We start from the raw sequence: 20,068 nt of genomic DNA, 5'->3' as shown, positions 1-20,068 counted from the left end.
GTTCCTCTCCTATACCTCCAAGGGTGAGACCACACTACAACAAAATTTCATAAACAACAATTTCTGGTTCAGATTCTGCTTCTGGGAAGCCAGGAGTATCAACTATGTATAAAAACCTGGGATCATGTCATTGAAACACAGAAAATGACATAATTGTGAAGTTTTGACACAATTAAAACATAGTGCTTATGTTGTAGTATTAGAAGCATATACTATGAAAAGAGTGGGTATTCTGATGCACTAGAAATCATGTCAGTTTACTTACTCTAGAAATTGATGTCCAAATAAATAAAATATCATAGAAAAGAAGCTATCCTATTGAAGAATTTCCTCAAGGATTCCTTCACTTCCCTGTTCCTCAGGCTGTAGATAAAGGGGTTCAGCATTTGAGGGACAACAGAGTACATTACAGAAGCTACTGCAGTCTTCCTAGATGAGTCCATAATAACAGATGCAATATAGACCCCAAAACCTGTCCCATAGAACAAGGACACCACCAACAGGTGAGAACCACAGGTGGAAAAGGCTTTGTACTTTCCTTCTGAGGATGACATTCTCAAAACAGAGGACATGATGTGAACATAAGAAAAAATGATTCCAGAGAGAGGAACACCAACAAATATGCAGGATGAAAGAAAGATCAGGATGTTATCAATGAGAGTATCAGAACAGGCCAATTTGAGGATGTGGGGAAGTTCACAGAAGAAGCTTGGTATTTCTAGGTATGTGCAGAATGACAATCGCAGCACCATCAGGCTGTGCATCAAAGAATCCACAACACTAATGAGCAGGGACAATAGAATCAGCAGGACACAGAACCATGGTTCCATGATGACTGTATACCTCAGGGGGTGACAAATAGCCATATAACGGTCATAAGCCATTACTGCAAGAAGACAGTTTTCCATGCCACCAAAAATTAAAACGAAGCTCATTTGAGTGAGGCAGCCTCTATATGTGATATCCTGACTATTTTCTTCTATGTTCACCAGCATCTTTGGGATTGTGCTTGTGCTTAAACAGATGTCATTTAAGGACAGGTTGGAGAGAAATAAGTACATAGGAGTGTGCAGATGGGAGTCTGACCCAGCAATCAAGATGATGAGCAGGTTTCCCAGGATGGTGACCAGGTACATGGAAAAGAACAAGCTTACAAGGACAGGCTGCAGTTCTGGGTCATCTGTCAATCCCAGAAGAAGAAATCCTGGAAAAGCTGTTTGGTTTTTCTTTTCCATGTTGTTAATGAATCTGATAGAGATTGTGATAGGGAAAAGTTTTTTTCAGAAGCAGCAGTCACACTTAAAATGTTGCTATAATACTACCCCTGAAGTCTGGAGTTATGGTTCAATGGTTAAAGCACTGTCTCCATAAGCATTCATCCCAGAGTTCAGGCTCCTAGAAACCCACATAAACACCAGGCGCTAGCAGTCTGCCTGTAATCCAGCTTCAGAAGTCTCTGAGTGTGTTGTCCTTGGCAAATGAAAATCAACTTTATGCACAAGGTCCTGGTCATGAAGAATGACCACCTCATCAGACTTTTTAAGAGACATCATCACAGACTGCCTCCTAGAAGCATTCATGTCCCTGGGAGATTTAAAATTCAAAGCTCTTCATTAGATAGGCACTTGTTTTTTTTTTTTTTCATTTTGACCCCATGAGTGCACATCCTCAGAGACCGTATGAGAGTGAAGTTCATGTTACACACTTTATGATTACAAGATCCTGCCTTCCAGTATTCAAATGCCTCATTTCCACTTCCTTCCATGCCACATGATTTTAGCATATACAATGTAATTTTTTCTATTAATTTCCAAACTTACATTTTTTCTATATGTTTGCCTCATACCATCAGCCTGACATAATTGTTCATTATGAAGCATATCCAACATGTATGACTCTAACATGTATATATATATATATATATATATATATATATATATATATATGCTATTATAAAAATGTAATCTGGTTATCCTTTGCTTTACATCTAGTAACCACTTATGAGTAAGTACGTACCATGTTTGTCCTTCTGAATCTGGGTTACCTTACTCAGGATGATATTTTCTAGTTCCATCCACTTGCCTGCAAATTTCATGATGTTATTATTTTTCACTGCTGAGTAGTACTCCATTGTGTATATGTACCATATTTTCTGAATCCATTCTTTGGTTGAGGGGCATCTAGGTTGTTTCCAGGTTCTGGCTATTACAAATAATGCTGCTATAAACATAGTTGAACATGTGTCCCTGTGGTATGATTGAGCATTCCTTGGGTATATGCCCAAGAGTGGTATAGCTGGGTCCTGAGGAAGATTGATTCCCAGTTTTCTGAGAAACCCTCATACTGATTTCCTAAGTATCTGTAAAAGTTTGCACTCCCACCAACAGTGAAGGAGTGTTTCCTTTGTTCCACATCCTCTCCAACATAAACTGGTATCAGTGAGACAGTTGATTGGCTTGATCTGTTTGGGAGGCATCTAGGCAGTGGTACCAGGTCCTGTGCTCATTGCATGAGTTGGCTGTTTGAAACCTGGGACTTATACAGGGATGCTTGGCTCAGTCTGGGAGGAGGGGACTGAACCTGCCTGGACTGAGTCTATCAGGTCGATCTCAGTCCTCAGGGGGGGGCCTTGATCTGGAGGTGGTGGGAATGGGAGTGGGGGGGGGGAAGGGGAAGGGGGCAGGAAGAGGGAGAACAAGGGAATCTGTGGCTGTTATGTAGAACTGAATAGTATTGTATAATAAAAAGAAAAGAGCTAGAGAACCAGGACATCCTAAATAAATAAAAAAATAAATAAATGCAGCAAATTTAAATAGGATGAAACAAATGAACAGAAAACCAAAATGTCAAAGGAAAAGCACAAGAAACATAGATACACAGTTGGTAATCTAATTGTACTGAAATATTATTTGATTTATGTTAATAAAAAAGTTTCCGTCAGAGCTATTAGAGCCATAGCAAGATGTGGGGGGGCACACCCTAATCCATAAGATCTCTGTGTGTTCAATATAGCCACATTAAATATGCTTTAAGATAGCTGTACATTCAACAGTGAGAGGCAGTCATGTGGGGTACAACCAAAAAAGAAAACAACTATAAAAAAACGAACGACAGAAGTAGTCTTCGCGAAGCTGGGACAGCAGAGGAAGGGTGAGATTTTAGCTCTGAGCTCTGACCTCTCGCTTTTCTTTTAATTGTTTTTGTTTCTTATTTAATAAGACGGTTGGTTACATCAATAACACACATTGGCATGTTGGACCCCAAAATTTAGGGTCTTAAGTGGGCGCCCCAAGAACCCAGACTCCAGTCCAGTTAATGCAACAGCATGAGGATTTTATTAAGCTTCTATATAGAAGGGCAAACTCTGCTCCTAAGAGCAAGAGCCGCATCTTACTGCAGCCCCATGAGGACTTTTAAAGGAAAACCCACAAAATTACAATTCCCATACAATTTCGTTTCTCAGAGTGATCACAGAGGGGGTACAGTTACATCAACAGGTACATTCTTCCAGAATCCTCAAGAGGGGTATCAGGGTAGGAGTGGAGTTTACACAAAGGTCACGGTGGTCCTTCCTGGAACACCTGCAAGTATCCCAGTCACAATTGAACACATCTCTTAACAGAAATCTTTTTACATTGTTATATGGTTGCAGGGGAGATTGAACAATGGCTAAGTCAGGTTGCCCTCTGGAACTAGATTTTTAGTTTCTCATTTCCTGGTGCTTGAAGTTTCTCTTTTCCTGAGGCTTGGGGATGTAAGCCTGAAGGGCTAGGGTCTTCCAGGCACACAAAAAATATCATAAAAACACAAAATCTGAGTCATAATACATACACGAAAGACCTGTAGGGTAATAAAAAAAAAAGGAAAGAAAAGAAAAAGTACCCAAAGCCTCAAGGCATTAAAGACAAAATAAATGATAATAATAAATAATAATAACCTAAAAATATCACTGAGTCCATATTGTGTTGACCTTCTACTGTTAATCATGAGGCCTGGCCAAGTGTAGGTTGTATACCCAGTGAGACTCCATTGGAGAAAACTAATTTTTCTACCTGTAGGTTGTTATCAATTGCAAATAGCTTTGGGGTTAGGAATGTGTTCTTGTGTTCACTTCTACTCTCAACACTGGGAATCGATCAGGTCCAGATCTGCACAGACCGTGTGTGTGCATGCTGCCACAATCTCTTTGTGTTCATATATGTATCAGTCCTGATGTGCTTAGAAGGTATTCTTGCTAGGTCTTACAATCTTTCCACCCTCTCTTCTTCAGGGTTCCCTGAACCATGAAGGTAGGGAATTTATTGGAACATCCTATTTATGACTTAGTGTTCCAGGGGCTCTCATTATCTACACATTGTCTAGTTGTGAGACTCCATATTTATTCCATCTACTGTTGGAGGAAGCTTCTCTGATGATGGCCAAGCATAACACTGATCTATGAGAATAGCAGAATGTCATTAGGAGTCATTTTGTGCCATGTTCCTTTAGTGGAACAGTAGTATTTGGTTTTCTCCTGGGTCCCTGACCTATCTAGTCTCAGATTCTTGGCCACCCAAACAGTGCCCAGCATGGGTTCCATCTCATGAAGTAGGCCTTCATTCAAGTCAGATATTGGTTGATTACTCCCACAAGTTTTGTGCAACCATTGCACTAGCATATCTGGCAGGCAGAGCATCATTGTAAATCAGAGGGCTTGTAGCTGTGTTGGTGTTTACCTTCCTCCGTTGGTAGCACACAGAACACCTGCCAATACCCTGAATAATAGTCAGAAGCAGTGAAGGCTCTAGGTAGGCACTAATTCCACTTTTCCATGTTCAATCAATCGTGTAGGTGTTGTCATGAACAATAAAGCCTTTTTGTTTGTAGAGAGCAATCAATAAGGCTTGACAACAGGCTCGGTTGTCTGAGGTTCATATATGGCCGATATGAGTACTTTTACACAATGTTGTGTTAGTCAGCTATTAAGAAAAATAAACTTATGAAATTTTCAGGGTAAAGCTAGAAAAAGTGATCTTGAATGAAATAACTCAGACTCAAAATGACAAATACTATGTTTACTCTTGTATGTTCTATGTTAGATTTTTTGTTTTCAATATATATGCTTCAATTCAAATAACTACAGATGTTACATGACTACTAAGAAACAAAGAAGGAGGAGGCATTCTTCTTGGGAAATAGAAATAGAATACAGTGGTATACAGAGATAAAGGGAAAAGTAAACATGGAGGGGGGATTAAAACACAGGGTAAAGGAGAGATAAAGGCCATATGAAAACTTACTACTGTAGATGTGTTTGTGTGTGTGTGTGAAAGGAATCTAAACAATATCTCCCCACAAATCCAGTCCTACAGAAAGTACTAGAAGGAAAACTCCAACCCAAGGACATTAAATACCCCCATATAAACACATGCAATAGATAATGTCACAACAGCAAAATCCAAAGAAGGGAAACACACACACACACACAAACACACACACACACACACACACACACACACACAAATGTCACCATCACCACCAACAACAACAACAAGAAAATAGCAGGGATTAACAATTACTGTTCATTGATATCTCTCAGTGTCAATGGCCTTGATTCCCCAATAAAAGAGACACAGATTTTGGTAATCTTTTTGCTGCATAATTGAAACACAGTCATTCTGACAAAGATGCAGCCTAGAGAATGGGAAAAGAATTTCACCAACTCCACATCCAATATAGTTCTAATATCCAAAATATATTTAAGAAACTAAATAATAAAAAACAAATAATACAATTAAAAATAGGAAACAATTAAAAATGGAGTACAGATCCACACAGAGAATTCTCAATAAAGAAATGACAAATTGGTCACAAACACTAAAATGTTCACCATTATTAGCCATCAGGGAAATGAAAATCACAAGTACCTTAAGATTTGATTTTACCACTATAATGCTAAGATCAATAAAAAGTGACAGCTCATGCTGGCAATGATGTAGAGCAAGAAGAACACTTCTCCACTGCTGGTCAGAGTGCAAAGTTGTGTAGCCACTATGGAAATCAGTATTGCAGTTTCTCACAAAATTGGGAAGAAAAGATGTCAACATATTTTAATTTACAAATACAAAAGTTAAAGTTCATTGTTTACACATGCTAGATTTCTGAAGACAACTTGCTGGAGTTGGTTCCCTCTTCCCTCCCCATGGGACCTAGGGATCAAACAGTTTGTCAGGCTTGTTGGCAAGCATCGTTAACCCACTGAGCCTTCTCTCCAACACTTATGCATTTATTGTTGGTTAGTTTTTGTGAAGGTTTGTATAGATGGTCACAGTTGCAACCATGAATGCATAGAAGCTGTGATGATATACATAAGATCTGAGAAAATATGCAGTTTTTTTGTTGACTATCACCTGTGATTCACATACTGTCCTATGAACTGAGGGTTAAAAATCAAACTATAAGACATGCTTTATCAATTATAAATTTTCTATACCTTATAAAACAAAAAAGTGAGAATAAAATCATGAACAATACCTTCTCTAACACTGGTTTCCAAACTATGGCTTCTTTTATATGTGGGAAAATCTTGAGAAAGTAAAGATGGATTATATCACACTTTGCAAGAATGAACACTTAAAAAGGTAAGGCTGGTTCTAGGATATGAAATAAACAGAGCTTGTCACTGAAGGGAGCAGAGGTCGAGTTGTCTATCATAATTGATTATAATGACTCATCTTTGCCTATGAAGCTCAAAATCAAAAAGTTAGCAATTCACATTTCTCATAGTCTCTTAACTAATGCATAGTCTTCTAAGAAAACAGGTGGAGGCAACACAATATTCTGTTTTCCAGAACATAGTCTGATTGTGATCTTCTTCTAACAATACTTTGATGAAGGACTATTTATCACCAACCTGAAATAAATGGATATCTAATTTGTATAATAGGGAACATGAAGGATATGTTAATTACTAGATTTAATAATTATGTTACTAAATTCATAAATACTTAACTATAGTGCTGTATCTTTAATATTTTTATAATTTGTATACATATAACTACAATTAAATGCCATGAAAAACTGATGATATATAAAACTCAGTGAAAAATTATTAGATTATGGTAATATTTTACTTGTGCTGAAATGTGATTTTATTTGTATGTTAATAAAATTGCCTGATATCAGAGCTAAGAGCAAGCTATTTAGCAGAAGCCCAGCAGTGGTGGCACACGCCCTTAATCAGATCACATGGCAGGCAGAATCTCTGTGTGTTCAAGGACACAGCCAAGCAGTGACCCGAACCTTTAATCTCAGTATGAACCATAGAGACCTGGAGGTCTGTATAGACAGGCAATGACGAGGAAGTCATGTGGTTGGGTTTATAGACAATGAGAAGGCAGAACAGAAAGTCAATAAAAAGGCAGGACACAGGAAGAAGGTCTCTCACTCAGGGGAAGGACAGCAGCTAGTAATAAGGTGGTCTTAGCTCTTGGCTGCTGCTCGATCTCTGCGCTTTTAACTCTTTATCTGGCACTGTGTTTCTTATTTAATAAGGCCATTTAGAATTACATCTACATTAGATCAAAAGAATCTTGGACAGTGCTTGACTCATGAAACCCAAATAATTCCTGTTTAATTTTCTTCCATTGTCATTAGCTTTCAAACATGGCATTATTAGTTATCAAGAGTGAAGCAATATGTTGGGGAAATGGAGAAAAGTATAATGAAAGAAAATTTATCTTTTGTTTGATAATTGCAAATATCAGAAAAAATATTTTTTCAATTGTAACATTATTTCTATTTATTTTTGCTGTGAGATAGTATTTTGTTATTTAAAATAGACTGTCTTTTTATAAAATATATTCTGATTAAAGTTTCCCCTCTCCCAACTTCTCCCAAATCCTCCCCACTACTCCACCCACCCAAATCCATCTTCCTTCCTTCTATCTTCAGAATGTAAGCAGCAGTGTAAAAATTATAAACAAAATAAAAACAAGACAAAACAAACACACAAACAGAAGAAAAAAAGCCAAAGAAGAAATATGGCTTAGCTCACAATCAAAAGGTTAAGCTCACAATCAAAAGTATTTATGTGCTAAAAAATCACTTGATACTTATAGTAAAGAGTCACTAAAGTCAACATTTTTTTGTCAAGGAAACATAACATTGATATGAACTAATCTATTCATAAGTTAAATATATAATCATTCTTAACAACACTTTCAAAACATAAATGGATGGACTTAAGGTAACCCAGTCAGTTTCAAGATAAAAGCCATTTAACTCATAATCTAGATACTGAAACTCCAAGAAATTCCTATTATTTTTCTTTAAGGAAATTTTAAAATTTTAATATATTTAGATCATATTTTCCCCCTCACCCAAGTTTGTCCAGATCCTCTCCTACTCTCTACCTGACCAACAAGTTTTCTCAAAAAAAAAAAAAATGCCTCATATCTATCTATTCCAGTAGAGACATATTGGGTTATTTATTGATTAAAAGTCAGCACAGGTCTTCTCTAGGAGGAGGAACAAGACTCCTTTCTTGACTGTGGAAGAGGTGCTGAGGAGAGTGAGCCCACCTCTGACACTGCCTAGAGGACCCAAAGTCTAGATAGATGTCCAGAGACCTAGGATAGAACCAAATGCGATTGGGTAAAAAAAAAAATTCAATGTATTGATGCCTAATGATAGTCTGTTATATCTACAGATTGGTGACTACCCTAATTTTCATCAGAAAGCCTTTATCCTGTAACTGATAGAAACAGGTACAAAGACCACAGTCAAGCATTGGGCCGACCTTGGGAAATCCTGCTGAAGAAAGGGAGGAAGGATTATATGAGCCAGGGGAGGGTCAAGGACATCACAAGGGAATCCACAGAAACAGCTAACATGGTCTCATAGGAACTCACAGAGACTGAACTGACAACCAGTGATCCTGCATGGGACAAGCCTATGTCCTGTACATATGGGTGACAGTTGTGTAGCTTGGTCTACCTTTGGAACGCCTATCAGTGGGGGCAGATGCTGTCCTTTATGTTTTGGCTGGCTTTTTAGAATCTATTTCTCATACTGGGTTGCTTTAATACAAAGAGAGGAGTTTAGTCCTACTGCAACTTGATAGTGCATGGTTTGTTGATATCCATGGGAGACTCGCCCCCTTCTAAACAGAAACAAAGAAGGAATGGATTGGGGTGGGTGGGTGTCTGAGGGAAGATGGGGAAAGGGAATGAGAGGAGAGGAGGGAGGAGAAACTGTGGTCAGGATGTAAAATAAATTGATAAAATCAAAAAAGAAGGAAAGAAGAAAGCAGGCTGAGAGCAAGCCATAATGAGCAAACCAGTAAGCAGCACCTCTCCATTACCTTTCCATTAGCTGCTGCCTCCAGCCATGTTCCTGACCTGTTTGAATTCCTGTCCTGACTTTCTTCAATGATAAACTACAATGTGGTAGTGTAAGTCATATAAACTCTTTCCTTCTCAATTTGATTTTCATCATGGTGTTTCATAACAGCAGTAGAAACCCTAATTAAGGCACCTTGAAAATAGTCTATAGCTTGATTTGATCTGATGTTGTTGAAGTTGTCCTGTACAGATCTAGAGAACCTCCTGTGCTATGAACTTGCTCATCTCATCAAACTTACCTGTTCTGATACTCTCATCAATGTTCTTAAATATACATTGCAACATTACATTTGGTTTTGTTCAAATCATTTTCTCTTATTTGAAATTTATCTTCAGTTATAAGAATACCTTCAGTTAGAGGTAGGTATTCGGTCTTTTCCACTTGTAGGTCTCAATTTTCAGTTTTGTTTCTGTTCAGTGGGACAGCATTAGGTATTTACATCAGCTCTGCACTTACTGTTTCAACAAGAAGGACTACAGTGACTTCACTGATGTGCACTATTGTCCCTCAAATGATGAACCTCTTTATTTATTGTCTGAGGAATAAGGACATGGTGCTTTGAGAAAACTCCTAAGAAGTTTCTCTTCAATGACCTGTCATTGTACTTTGTACTTTGATTTGTAGAGTTAGTCAAAGCAAATAATTACTTCTGTATCAGAATGTCTGGCTCTTCTTCAATCCACATCCTCAAACATTTCCTTGTAAATGAGCAGACAAAATAAAATATTATTTATTTTTATCTTGTTTCATCTTTGTTACTTTGTTTGCATTTTATTTTCTGGTCCCTGATATTTGACAAGTTGTTTTTGAAATGTAGATAAAATTTTTCTTCTCAATTTACAGAAACAGAGCTTGAGCTAGAGGCTTGAGATTAAATGAATTTTAAAACATACAAATATGTAATTTAATGTCAAAAGCTACTTACATTAATTTATTAAGTATAATACCATGTGCGTATCTAATAATGTTTAATAATATGCACAGGTCAGTTAGATAGTATTGCATGATTTTTCTAAGGGGTCATAAATGTAATATCTATCCACACTAAATAGAGCAGTCAAAAATAGAGCAAGCAAATATTCCATCAATTACAGCTTTACAGGGTATGTGTTATTTTATTACAGTTACCTACAGGACCAAAATTCAACAGCCCTGTTAATCAAGTTTCTAATTTGCATGAATCTAGGCAGCATTGTTGCAAACCTAGATGCCACTGTGGGCTCCAGCATCTTAAGATAGTTATAAAGTTAAACCAGAGAGAATTTGTATGGTTTTGTGTGCTTCCTCTGTGAGCTTAATCAGGCATTTCAATGCTATTGGGGAACACTGTAGTCATGAGAAAAATACTCTTTTCATATAGGCTGGCATAGATAACACCTAAGGGACAGCTTGCCGTAAGATGGAGTCTAATTCTATGACTTTTAATACAGTTCCTCATGTTGTGGTGACCCCAACCATAAAATTATTTTCACTGCTACTTCATAACAGTAAATTTGCTACTGTTATGAATCACAATATAAATATCTAATATGCAAAATTTTTAAATGCAAACTCAGTGAAAGGGTTGTGCAACCAACAAAGGAGTTGCAACCACAGGTTGAGAACCTTTGACTTAGAGGCTTCATCCCACCTTAGCCTCGTCTTCTATCTGTTACTTTCAACCCCTCTCCTTTGTCTTGTTTCCAGAACCTCTGATGGAATGGAGTGTTATCATTTACTCCTGAATAGAGTAGAATATTGAATATTAGAACAATAACAAAGGCCACAGCAATGAGTTAGAATGATATGGAAACTCATTGAGATAATGTGGCATCAATTACCAGATAATAGTCTAGTATATTAATCATCACAACAATCTACATGACCTAGATAATGAAAATCTTTCTTTAACATGTTTAAACTATTTGTTGTATTGGTTTTGTTATCTGGACTAAAAGCATAGCACCTAGTGCCAATAATCCCTTGGTAGCTAGCTAGCATCCATGGGAAAATTTCAATATTTATAAAGATAATCTTTTGTATGTCACTTTCTTCTTTTGTGCTGTATATTGATTTATCATGGATATGCTTTCATGTGTATATTTTAATGTTTTGGCTATAAAACTGACCAGAAACTTAAGTTAAATGAAATTGAACATATCCAATACCTCCTGCCTTGACCACCAGCAGGGATAGGGTGTACATGAAACATACCAATCTCCAGAAAAAAGTAAGAATTTAGTAATATAAGGTTTTCAGAATTGGCATGCAAAGTGTTAGAGGTATTGCTAGGTCAGAAAAGCCAACTGAGTATGAATGTAATTGGTTATTTGGCACATGTGAGCACAGGTGCTTTCCACATAACCACCCTCTAACTATGGGTGGGTAGTAGGCTCCATGTCTGTAATAGGCATTCTGTTTCCTAGTTGATTTAGTTTATGTTACCAGATTTGGTGGAATAGCCTGTGAGCCATTAAGACAAGTTCTGCCACATGTCCATAATAATCCAATTAAAGGAGAGGAGACAAGTAAATAATAAAAAACAAAAAAAGAATATTTATTCAATAGATCCACAATGGGAAGGGTGATAATGAGACCCAGTGACCCCTAAAGTCCTCTTCTGGTTCCTAAAATGAGGTTGAAGTCTAAGTATAAGCTAATAAATAAGCAGAACCGAGCAGTCAGGCTAAGATGCATTCTCTTGTCCACCAATGTCTTAGTTCCAAATCCCTCCTACAAGGTCATCTGATGTTGACGTTTCATTTACCAACCAAAGCAGAAACACTGCAACAATGCATTCTGTGGTTCCTCCAAAGGAGAACACTTTTATATGTTTTTGAGATTATAATATAATTGTATAATTCCTCCCCCTTCTCTTTCTTTCCTCCTGTTCCTCCCATGTATCCCCCGGCTCTCTCGAAAAATGCATAGCCTCTTCCCTAGACAAAAGTCTATAGGCAACTAAAAGAATGCTATAAGCAGGAGAAACAGTCTTCCCCAGGGTACATACAGCACACTGATTGGTTATCAAATACTACATGGTCAGTCCTGAAAACTTACATACAAGTAACATACAGACTGATCAAACAACACATTAAAATATATATATTCAAATAGGTCTCCTAACTAAATATATTGATATGGGTATAATGGAATGTTTGCATTTACTAAAATTTCAGTTTGTTAAGTTTGCGAGGTCAATGAAATGGAAGTGATTAGAAAATATAGTGAAAGGCAAATAAGGCAAATGACCTCGTGGATCAGGACACCAGGCACTCTGAATTTCTCCCATCTTTGTAGTTGGTCTTTAAGGACCTACACTCTTGGGATCTTGGTGAAATTAACATTTACTCTCTAATGAGAAGCTTTGGATATTAAACTGTCAGGGGTCTGGAGACTATAGGTGTCAGTCAGTAAAATCTTCTCTTAAAAGCTCTGAAAAGTCAGGAAAGAATAGTCTCATCTTCGTCTAGAGATTGTCCTTTCTTCCAGGAGCTCCTGATTCTGTCCTGTATGAGCAAGGAGTGAGCACTGTTTTCTTTCACAATTTGTGGGATGCTGAAGATCATTCTTCATGAAGCCATCCAAGTAATGCATAGTGCTGTATTTAATGATTTGACATTTGGTCAAGTTTTTTTTTTTTTATAACAGATCTGTCTTATCAGTGAGTAAATTGTACATGAAAGATGTAGAGAGGCAGGTCTCCTTTGAGGACCCTGTTATTTTTTGATACATTGTCATTTTCAGTGTGACAAATATTCAGGTTTCTCTCATTCTGCTAGATATCTATTACCTCTCAAAACCACTATAAAAGTTTTAAAAAGTAGTGTAAGCATGTATAATCCTAGTATAGATATTGGGAGATTGGAGGCAGATACAGGAAATGCACCCATAAAGTCCTAGTCCAGATACCCCGCTGTGCTGCATCATAAAAACAGCAAAGACATGGCATTAGAAGCAAAAACCAACACCTGAAGCTTTCCTCTGCTTTTAACAAATGCATCATACCATGCACAAGAAATGCCTTCCATTGGCTCAGGGGCTTAAAAAATTTGCTTTCTAGCTGGTGACAGTGTTTAGGGATATTGTGAAACCTTTAGGTGGTGAAGGAAGTGAGTCAATTGGGTGGACATCAAATTTTATAGCCAAGACCTACTTTCCTCTGTAGCCCACCTGGTGAACACACTGGGCTCCTATGGAGTTACAAACAATGATCACACAGATGGTTCTGGTTAAACTCAGGGGGTCACAAAACAACAGATAAAGACATGAACATGGAATGGGGCAGAGAGGGGAAGAAGGTGGGTGGGTAACAGGATGGGAGAAAGATACAGTGGGGTGAGAGCAATCGTAATGCATCATATAGATGAATAAAATTATCAAAGAACAATTAAAAAAGAAAATTTTGTTAATTTTATTAACAAAAGAAGAAATATGAAATACTATTATGACATGTTAAAATTTTGACTATTCATTCTCATCAACACAACTGACATTCAGTAAAATAACAGCAATTGACATTTTATTTTTACCCTGGTGCATTGTGATGCATATATTTCTTATTTAGAATTAATTAATTAGGTTTTAATTTTGTCCCATTTTTCCTCAAAGATTGACAAGCAACATGGAGCCCCAAAACATAACATTTGTGTTACAATTCCTTCTTCTGGGATTTACAGATGACCCAGAACTTCAGTCTCTCATCTTTAGCCTCTTCTTGTTCATCTACTTGGTCACCATCCTGGGAAACCTGCTCATAATTCTGGGTATAAGCTTTGAGTCCCACCTCCACACCCCCATGTACTTCTTCCTCTCCAACTTGTCCTTGAATGACATCAGTTTCAGCACAGCCACAGTCATCAAGATGCTGGTGAACATACAAGCAAATGATCAGAGCATCACCTATGCAGGTTGCCTCACACAGCTCTTCTTTGCACTTGTTTTTGCATACTTTGAAAATTTCCTCCTTACAGTGATGGCCTATGACCGCTATGTAGCTATTTGTCATCCCTTGAGGTATACTATCATTATGAATCCTAAGTTATGTGTTCTGCTCTCACTGATCTCTCTGCTCATTAGTATTATGGATTCCCTCGTGCACACTCTAATGGTGCAGCGGCTTTCCTTCTGCACAGATCTGGAAATCCCCCACTTCTTCTGTGAACTTGATCAGGTCATCAAGCTCTCCTGTTCTGACACCCTCATTGATCACATTGTGCTCTTTGTTGCAACTTGTGCATTTGGTGGTGTTCCTCTTTGTGGAATCATTTATTCTTATTATCACATTGTGTCTACAGTCTTGAGAATAGCATCACTGGAGGGAAAGTACAAAGCCTTTTCTACCTGTGGGACACACTTGTCAGTGGTTTCCTTGTTTTATGGGGCTGGTTCTATGGTATATATCAGCTCTGCAATGAGTGCCTCACCAAGAAAATCTGCAGTGGCTTCAGTGATGTACTCTGTACTTCCTCAAATGATGAACCCATTTATCTACAGCTTAAGGAACAAGGACATGAAAGTTGCCATAAGAAATCTTTTAAGTAGAATCAGGTCATTTGAATAATGTGTCCTTTGTTTAGAGCTTGCATGCCTAGATTTAGTCAAAATGACTAGTTTCTAGTAAAGTACAATATCTGAGACTTCTGTTACTATTCTTTTTAAAATCATGCTTCAACAAATTGAGCATATTTGATTTAATTTGTTCTCAATCCTGGATTCTCTATGTGTCACTATCTGTGAAGCTTAAAACAAGGTTTTACTTCTTTAAGAACATTTTTATTCTTCAGGTTTTGAAGAGCATGATGCAAAGAAAAAAAATCTCCAAATTAGCCCATTTTATTATTGAATATTCTCAGAAAACGTAAAGATTTAGAAATAGTAATGTGTAAATTGTTTTTGAAACAGTTTCCTCACACATATAGAATAGCATCTGGACCAGTAGATAGCTCAGTGTGCAAAAACACTTTCTTCCAAGTCTAGGACCTCATTTCAATACCCAGAACCCACATGGTGAAGTAAAAGACTAAATTCCGCAAGAGTCTCTCTAAGATCCACATGCATATTATGATTGTGTATGTGCCAAATACATACATATGTGCATTCATATATATACACATAAATAAATACAGACATATAATAAAATTATTTTAAATGTTTATCTTGGCCATTATGACTCAAAGTAGTCCTGATTTTTATTTTCCTGACGACTAAGGATGTGGAATATTTTTAAATTTTCTTAGCTATTTGTGTTACATCTTTTGAAAATTCTCTACTTAGTCCTGCACTCCATTTTTAATGGGTTAGTTCTTTTCTTGAAATCCAGGGTTTGTAATTATTTATATGTTTTAGATACTAAATCTCTATTGGATGTGTAATCAGAAAAGATCAAACCACCATAATCCTATCCTAGTTTCTTTTTATATTCACATAATACTGTATTCTGTTTTTCTTCTTAAAAGATCCTTTTTTGGCCCTCCCTGCCACCAACCTTATGTATAGGTAATTGCTGGACTTTTGTGGTTATTTATTTTTTTTTTCATTCTGATATGTAGTATACATTTTATACCTTAATCAAAATTGTAATAACAGCAGAACAAGAACATATCCAACATTAAACGAGAAAAACTGTTTGAGGACCCAAAGACTGCATATTTTTTTAGCTTTGTGTTTTTTTTGCATTGAGCATATTTTTTGATTTGTATTCTGACTGGGAAAGCAAATCTCAAGTAGTTTACTTGCATACAATTGGATGTTGAATATTCCTTTTTGTATATTTCAGTCATTTATTATTAATCTTTTAAGAATTCTGCTTAGTTCTCTACCCAAATTTTAATTGGGTTACTTCTTTTCTTGGTAATCAGTTTATTTCTTTATATGTTCTAGATAATAGCCCTTTATGAGATGTATAAATGGTAAAGGTCTTTTCTCAGTTGGTAGGATACTACTACTTTATCTAAATTATGCTGTGATTTGCTGTATAGACTTTTTTTGGACTCATGAATTTAGCATTAATTATTTGTTACCTATTGAGTCCTTTCTATCAGTGTCCTGTTCAGAAAGCCCCTCCCTGTGCCTATGAGGTGAAGTCTATCCTCCACTTTCTCTTCCACCAGATTCATTGTGTATGATCAGGTTGAGGACCATGATCCATTTGCAGTTGAGTTTTGTACAGAGTAATAAATATGAATCTATTTTCCAGATCACTTGCAGTGATCTAGTTTGAACAGCATTGTTTGTTGAAGATGCTATTTTTCTTAAGTATGTATATTTTACTTCTTCATCAAAAATCAAGCATTTATAGATGTGTAGAATTACATCTGAGTATTCAATCCTATTCCATTAATAAATGTATCTGGTTTTGTGCCAATACCATAAGTTATATTACCATAGCTCTGTAAAACAACCTGAAATTGTGTGTGCTGATAGCTCCAGTGATTCTTTTATTCTTCAGAATTGTTTTAACTATTCTGGGTTTTGTATGTTTCCATATAAAATTGAATTTATTTCAATTTGTGTAAAGAATTCTTTTTGAATTTTGATGTGACTTCCATTTATTCTTTAAATTGATTTTAGTAGGATAGTGACTTCACAATATTAATTTTACAATACATGTTCATGAGATCTTCCCCCCTTCTGGTGATTTCTTTGTCTTCTTTCTTCAATATCTTAAAATTTTATTGTGAAAACCTTTCCTTTCCTATGTTAGAGTTATTCCAAGATATTATATGGGACTCTTGTGAAAATTACTGGTTCCCTCATTTCTTTCTTAGTCTGTTTGCCACTTGTATCTAAGAAAGCTACTGATTTTTGTGTCTTAAATTTTTATCCTGCTTTTTTGTTGAATGTGTTTGTCAGCTAGAGATGATGCTTGGTGGGGTCTTTGGGGTCTTTTGTACATAAAATCATATCACCTACAAATAATGATATTCGGCTTCTTCCTTTCTTGTTTGTATCCCCTTGATCTCCTTCACATTTCTTAGTGTTGTAATTAACACTTCCAATTAATATTGAGTAGGTACTGGGAGAGTGAAAATCCTTGTTTTGTTCCTGATTTTAGTGAAAATGTTTTAGGTTTCTCTCTATCTTGATGTTGTCTGTGTGCTTATTGTAATTTCTCTTTATTATGTTGAGTTATAGCTGTTTCAGTCCTAGACTCTCCAGGATTTTTATCATCAAGTGATGTTGTGTTTTTCTCAAAAGACGGTTTGCATCTAATAAGAAAATGATGGAGGGTTCATATTTCAGTCTATTTATATGGTATATTATGTTTATTGATTTGCCTAGATTGAAACATTCCTGCATCTCTGGGATGAAGGCAACTTAATCATGACAGATAATCTTTTCAATGCGCTCTTGAGTTTTGTTTGTAAGCATTGTATTGAGAATTTTTTTAATCTATGTTCAGAAGGAATATTTGTCTATAATTTTTGTAGGGTGGTCTTGATATCAGAATAATGGTGATTTCTTAAAAAGAATTAGGAACTGGCCCTTGAGTTTCTTTTGTGGAATAATTGAGGAACATTGTCACTGGTTCTTTATTTTAAAACTATTAAAATTTTGTGCTAACTTTTAATTGGAGAGAAACCCAAAGAAATTTCACTAAAATCAAGAGTAAGACAATGTTGTCCACTCTCTCAAAAATTATTCAATAAAATACTTTACATGTTAGCTAGAGGAATAAGACAATTGAAGGCAGATCAGGGGATTTAAATTAGAAAGGAAGAAACCAAAGTATCATTATTTGCATATGATAGTATACATAAGTGAACCTTTAAATTCTACAGGAAAATCCTATTGCTGATGAACACTTTCAGTAAAGTAGATGGTTACAAAATTAACTCAGAAAAATCAGTATCCCTACTATGTAAATGACAAATGGACTGAGAAAGAAGTCAGAGAAACAACAACCTTTAAAATAGCCTCAAATAATATAAATTATCTTAGGGTAATTCTAACCAAGCAAGTGAAAGACTTGTATGATAAAAACTTCAAGTCTTTGAAGAAAGAAACTGAAGCTATCAGAAGATGGCAATATCTCCCATGCTCATGTTTTGGTAGGCTCAGCATAGTAAAAATGACTATCCTACCAAAAGCAATCTACAGATTCAATGCAATATCCATCAAAATTCCAGCACAATTTTTCACAGACCTTGAAGGGACAATACTCAATTTCATATGGAAAAACAAATTAACCCAGTATAGCTAAAAAACAAAATAACTTCTGGAGATATCTCCATCCCTGATTTCATGCTGCACTATAGAACTATAGTAATAAAAGCCACATGGTATTGACATAAGAGCAGACATGTTGATCAATGGAATCAAACCAAATATCTAGACATAAATCCACACATGTATGGACAGATGATTTTTGATAAAGAAACTACTAGAAAGACACAATGGAAAAAAAAACATTGTCTTCAAATAGTTTAACTGGATGTTAGCATGTAGAAGAATGCAAATAGATCCATACCTATTACCCTGTACAAAATTGAAGTCCTGCTGGATCAAAGATCTCAACATGAAACCAGATACACTGAACCTGATAGAAGAGAAAACTGGAATAGCCTTGAACAAAATAAGCATGAAATATAAAAAAAAAAGTGAAAAGTATACAGGAAAAGACCAGAAAAGAAAACTGCCACAGTGTATCATAGTTAAAATATGAAATATATAAAACCAAGAAATAGTATTGAAAGCTGATTTAGAAAACAAAGCAAAACACACACACACACACACACACACACACACACACAAATGCAAGTCACTGGTAAAGAAAAATTCATCAAAATAAGAGCTGACTTCTCATCGGTACTTTTGAAAGCTGGAAGAGTCTGGATTAAAACATTCAATGTCATAAAAGACTGTGATGGCCAGCCTTTACTAATATACACTATAAAACTATCTACAAAAATTGAAGGGGAAAGAAAAGCTTCCAACATCATAAACAGACTAAAATGAACTTTTAACCCTAACCAAGAAGCTATCTCCAATTGACATCTGCTTGCAAAGAAAAAAATTAATTTTCTGCAATGGAGTCTCACTGGGTTATCAATCACACTTAATAGTAGGCCACTTGCTCAGCACTATATGGTCAACACAAAATGAACTCAGTGGTATTTTATAGACATTTTGTCCTATGTTGCATTGTTTGGGCAGTCTTTGGCTTACTGCTCTTTTGCTTACATATTACGGTTTCAAATTTTGTGGTTTTATTGTTTTCATTTTTGTGTGTTTGTGAGGATCTCTAAGAGAGGAGGGTGTATTTCTTATATTTTTATTTTTAAATTCTAATTTTGTTTTGTTTGTTTGCCTGTTTGTTTTTTTAAGGGAGATAGAAGAAAGGGTTTGGAGTTCAGTGAGTGGGGAGGTGGAGAGGACTTGGGAGGATTGGGGGAGGAGGACATTTTTTCAATAAAACACACACTCATGCACGAAAGAGAGAATACGAAAGTGGAAGGAAAATGTGTTGGAGAGAACTGGGAAGAGGGAGTAGGGGCATAGGTAAGATCAATGCATTGCATGTATGCATTGAAATTTTGAAGAATAAAATAAAATATAAAATATTTTATTAAATATGAGATATGTTTAATATCTTATAAATATATATATATATATATATATAATTTTTTTTGGTTTTTTCGAGACAGGGTTTCTCTGTGTAGCTTTGCGCCTTTCCTAGATCTCGCTCTGTAGCCCAGGCTGG

General features: G+C 36.1%; 2 protein-coding genes across 2 annotated transcripts; one reads left to right on the top strand and one right to left on the bottom strand.

Annotated features, from left to right (window-relative positions):
• Positions 1-296: 296 nt before the first annotated feature.
• LOC114687686 (olfactory receptor 7G2-like) lies at positions 297-1,250 on the bottom strand. The gene has a single exon (XM_028862278.1). The coding sequence runs from the start codon at positions 1,233-1,235 to the stop codon at positions 297-299; it is 939 nt and encodes a 312-aa protein (XP_028718111.1). The 5' UTR covers positions 1,236-1,250.
• A 12,715-nt stretch (positions 1,251-13,965) lies between these two features.
• Positions 13,966-14,944, top strand: LOC114687687 (olfactory receptor 7G2-like). Its single transcript, XM_028862279.1, has one exon. The coding sequence runs from the start codon at positions 13,988-13,990 to the stop codon at positions 14,924-14,926; it is 939 nt and encodes a 312-aa protein (XP_028718112.1). The 5' UTR covers positions 13,966-13,987; the 3' UTR covers positions 14,927-14,944.
• The last annotated feature ends 5,124 nt before the right edge of the window (positions 14,945-20,068 follow it).

The sequence above is a fragment of the Peromyscus leucopus genome, chromosome 7 (assembly GCF_004664715.2).
Source record: "Peromyscus leucopus breed LL Stock chromosome 7, UCI_PerLeu_2.1, whole genome shotgun sequence".
NCBI classification, from domain to species: domain Eukaryota; kingdom Metazoa; phylum Chordata; class Mammalia; order Rodentia; family Cricetidae; genus Peromyscus; species Peromyscus leucopus.
This window is presented reverse-complemented; position numbering and strand designations above follow the sequence as displayed.

Excerpts from the sequence above, each read along its gene's own strand:
- LOC114687686 (XM_028862278.1), bottom strand. The coding sequence starts at position 1,235 with ATGGAAAAGAAAAACCAAACAGCTTTTCCAGGATTTCTTCTTCTGGGA.
- LOC114687687 (XM_028862279.1), top strand. The coding sequence starts at position 13,988 with ATGGAGCCCCAAAACATAACATTTGTGTTACAATTCCTTCTTCTGGGA.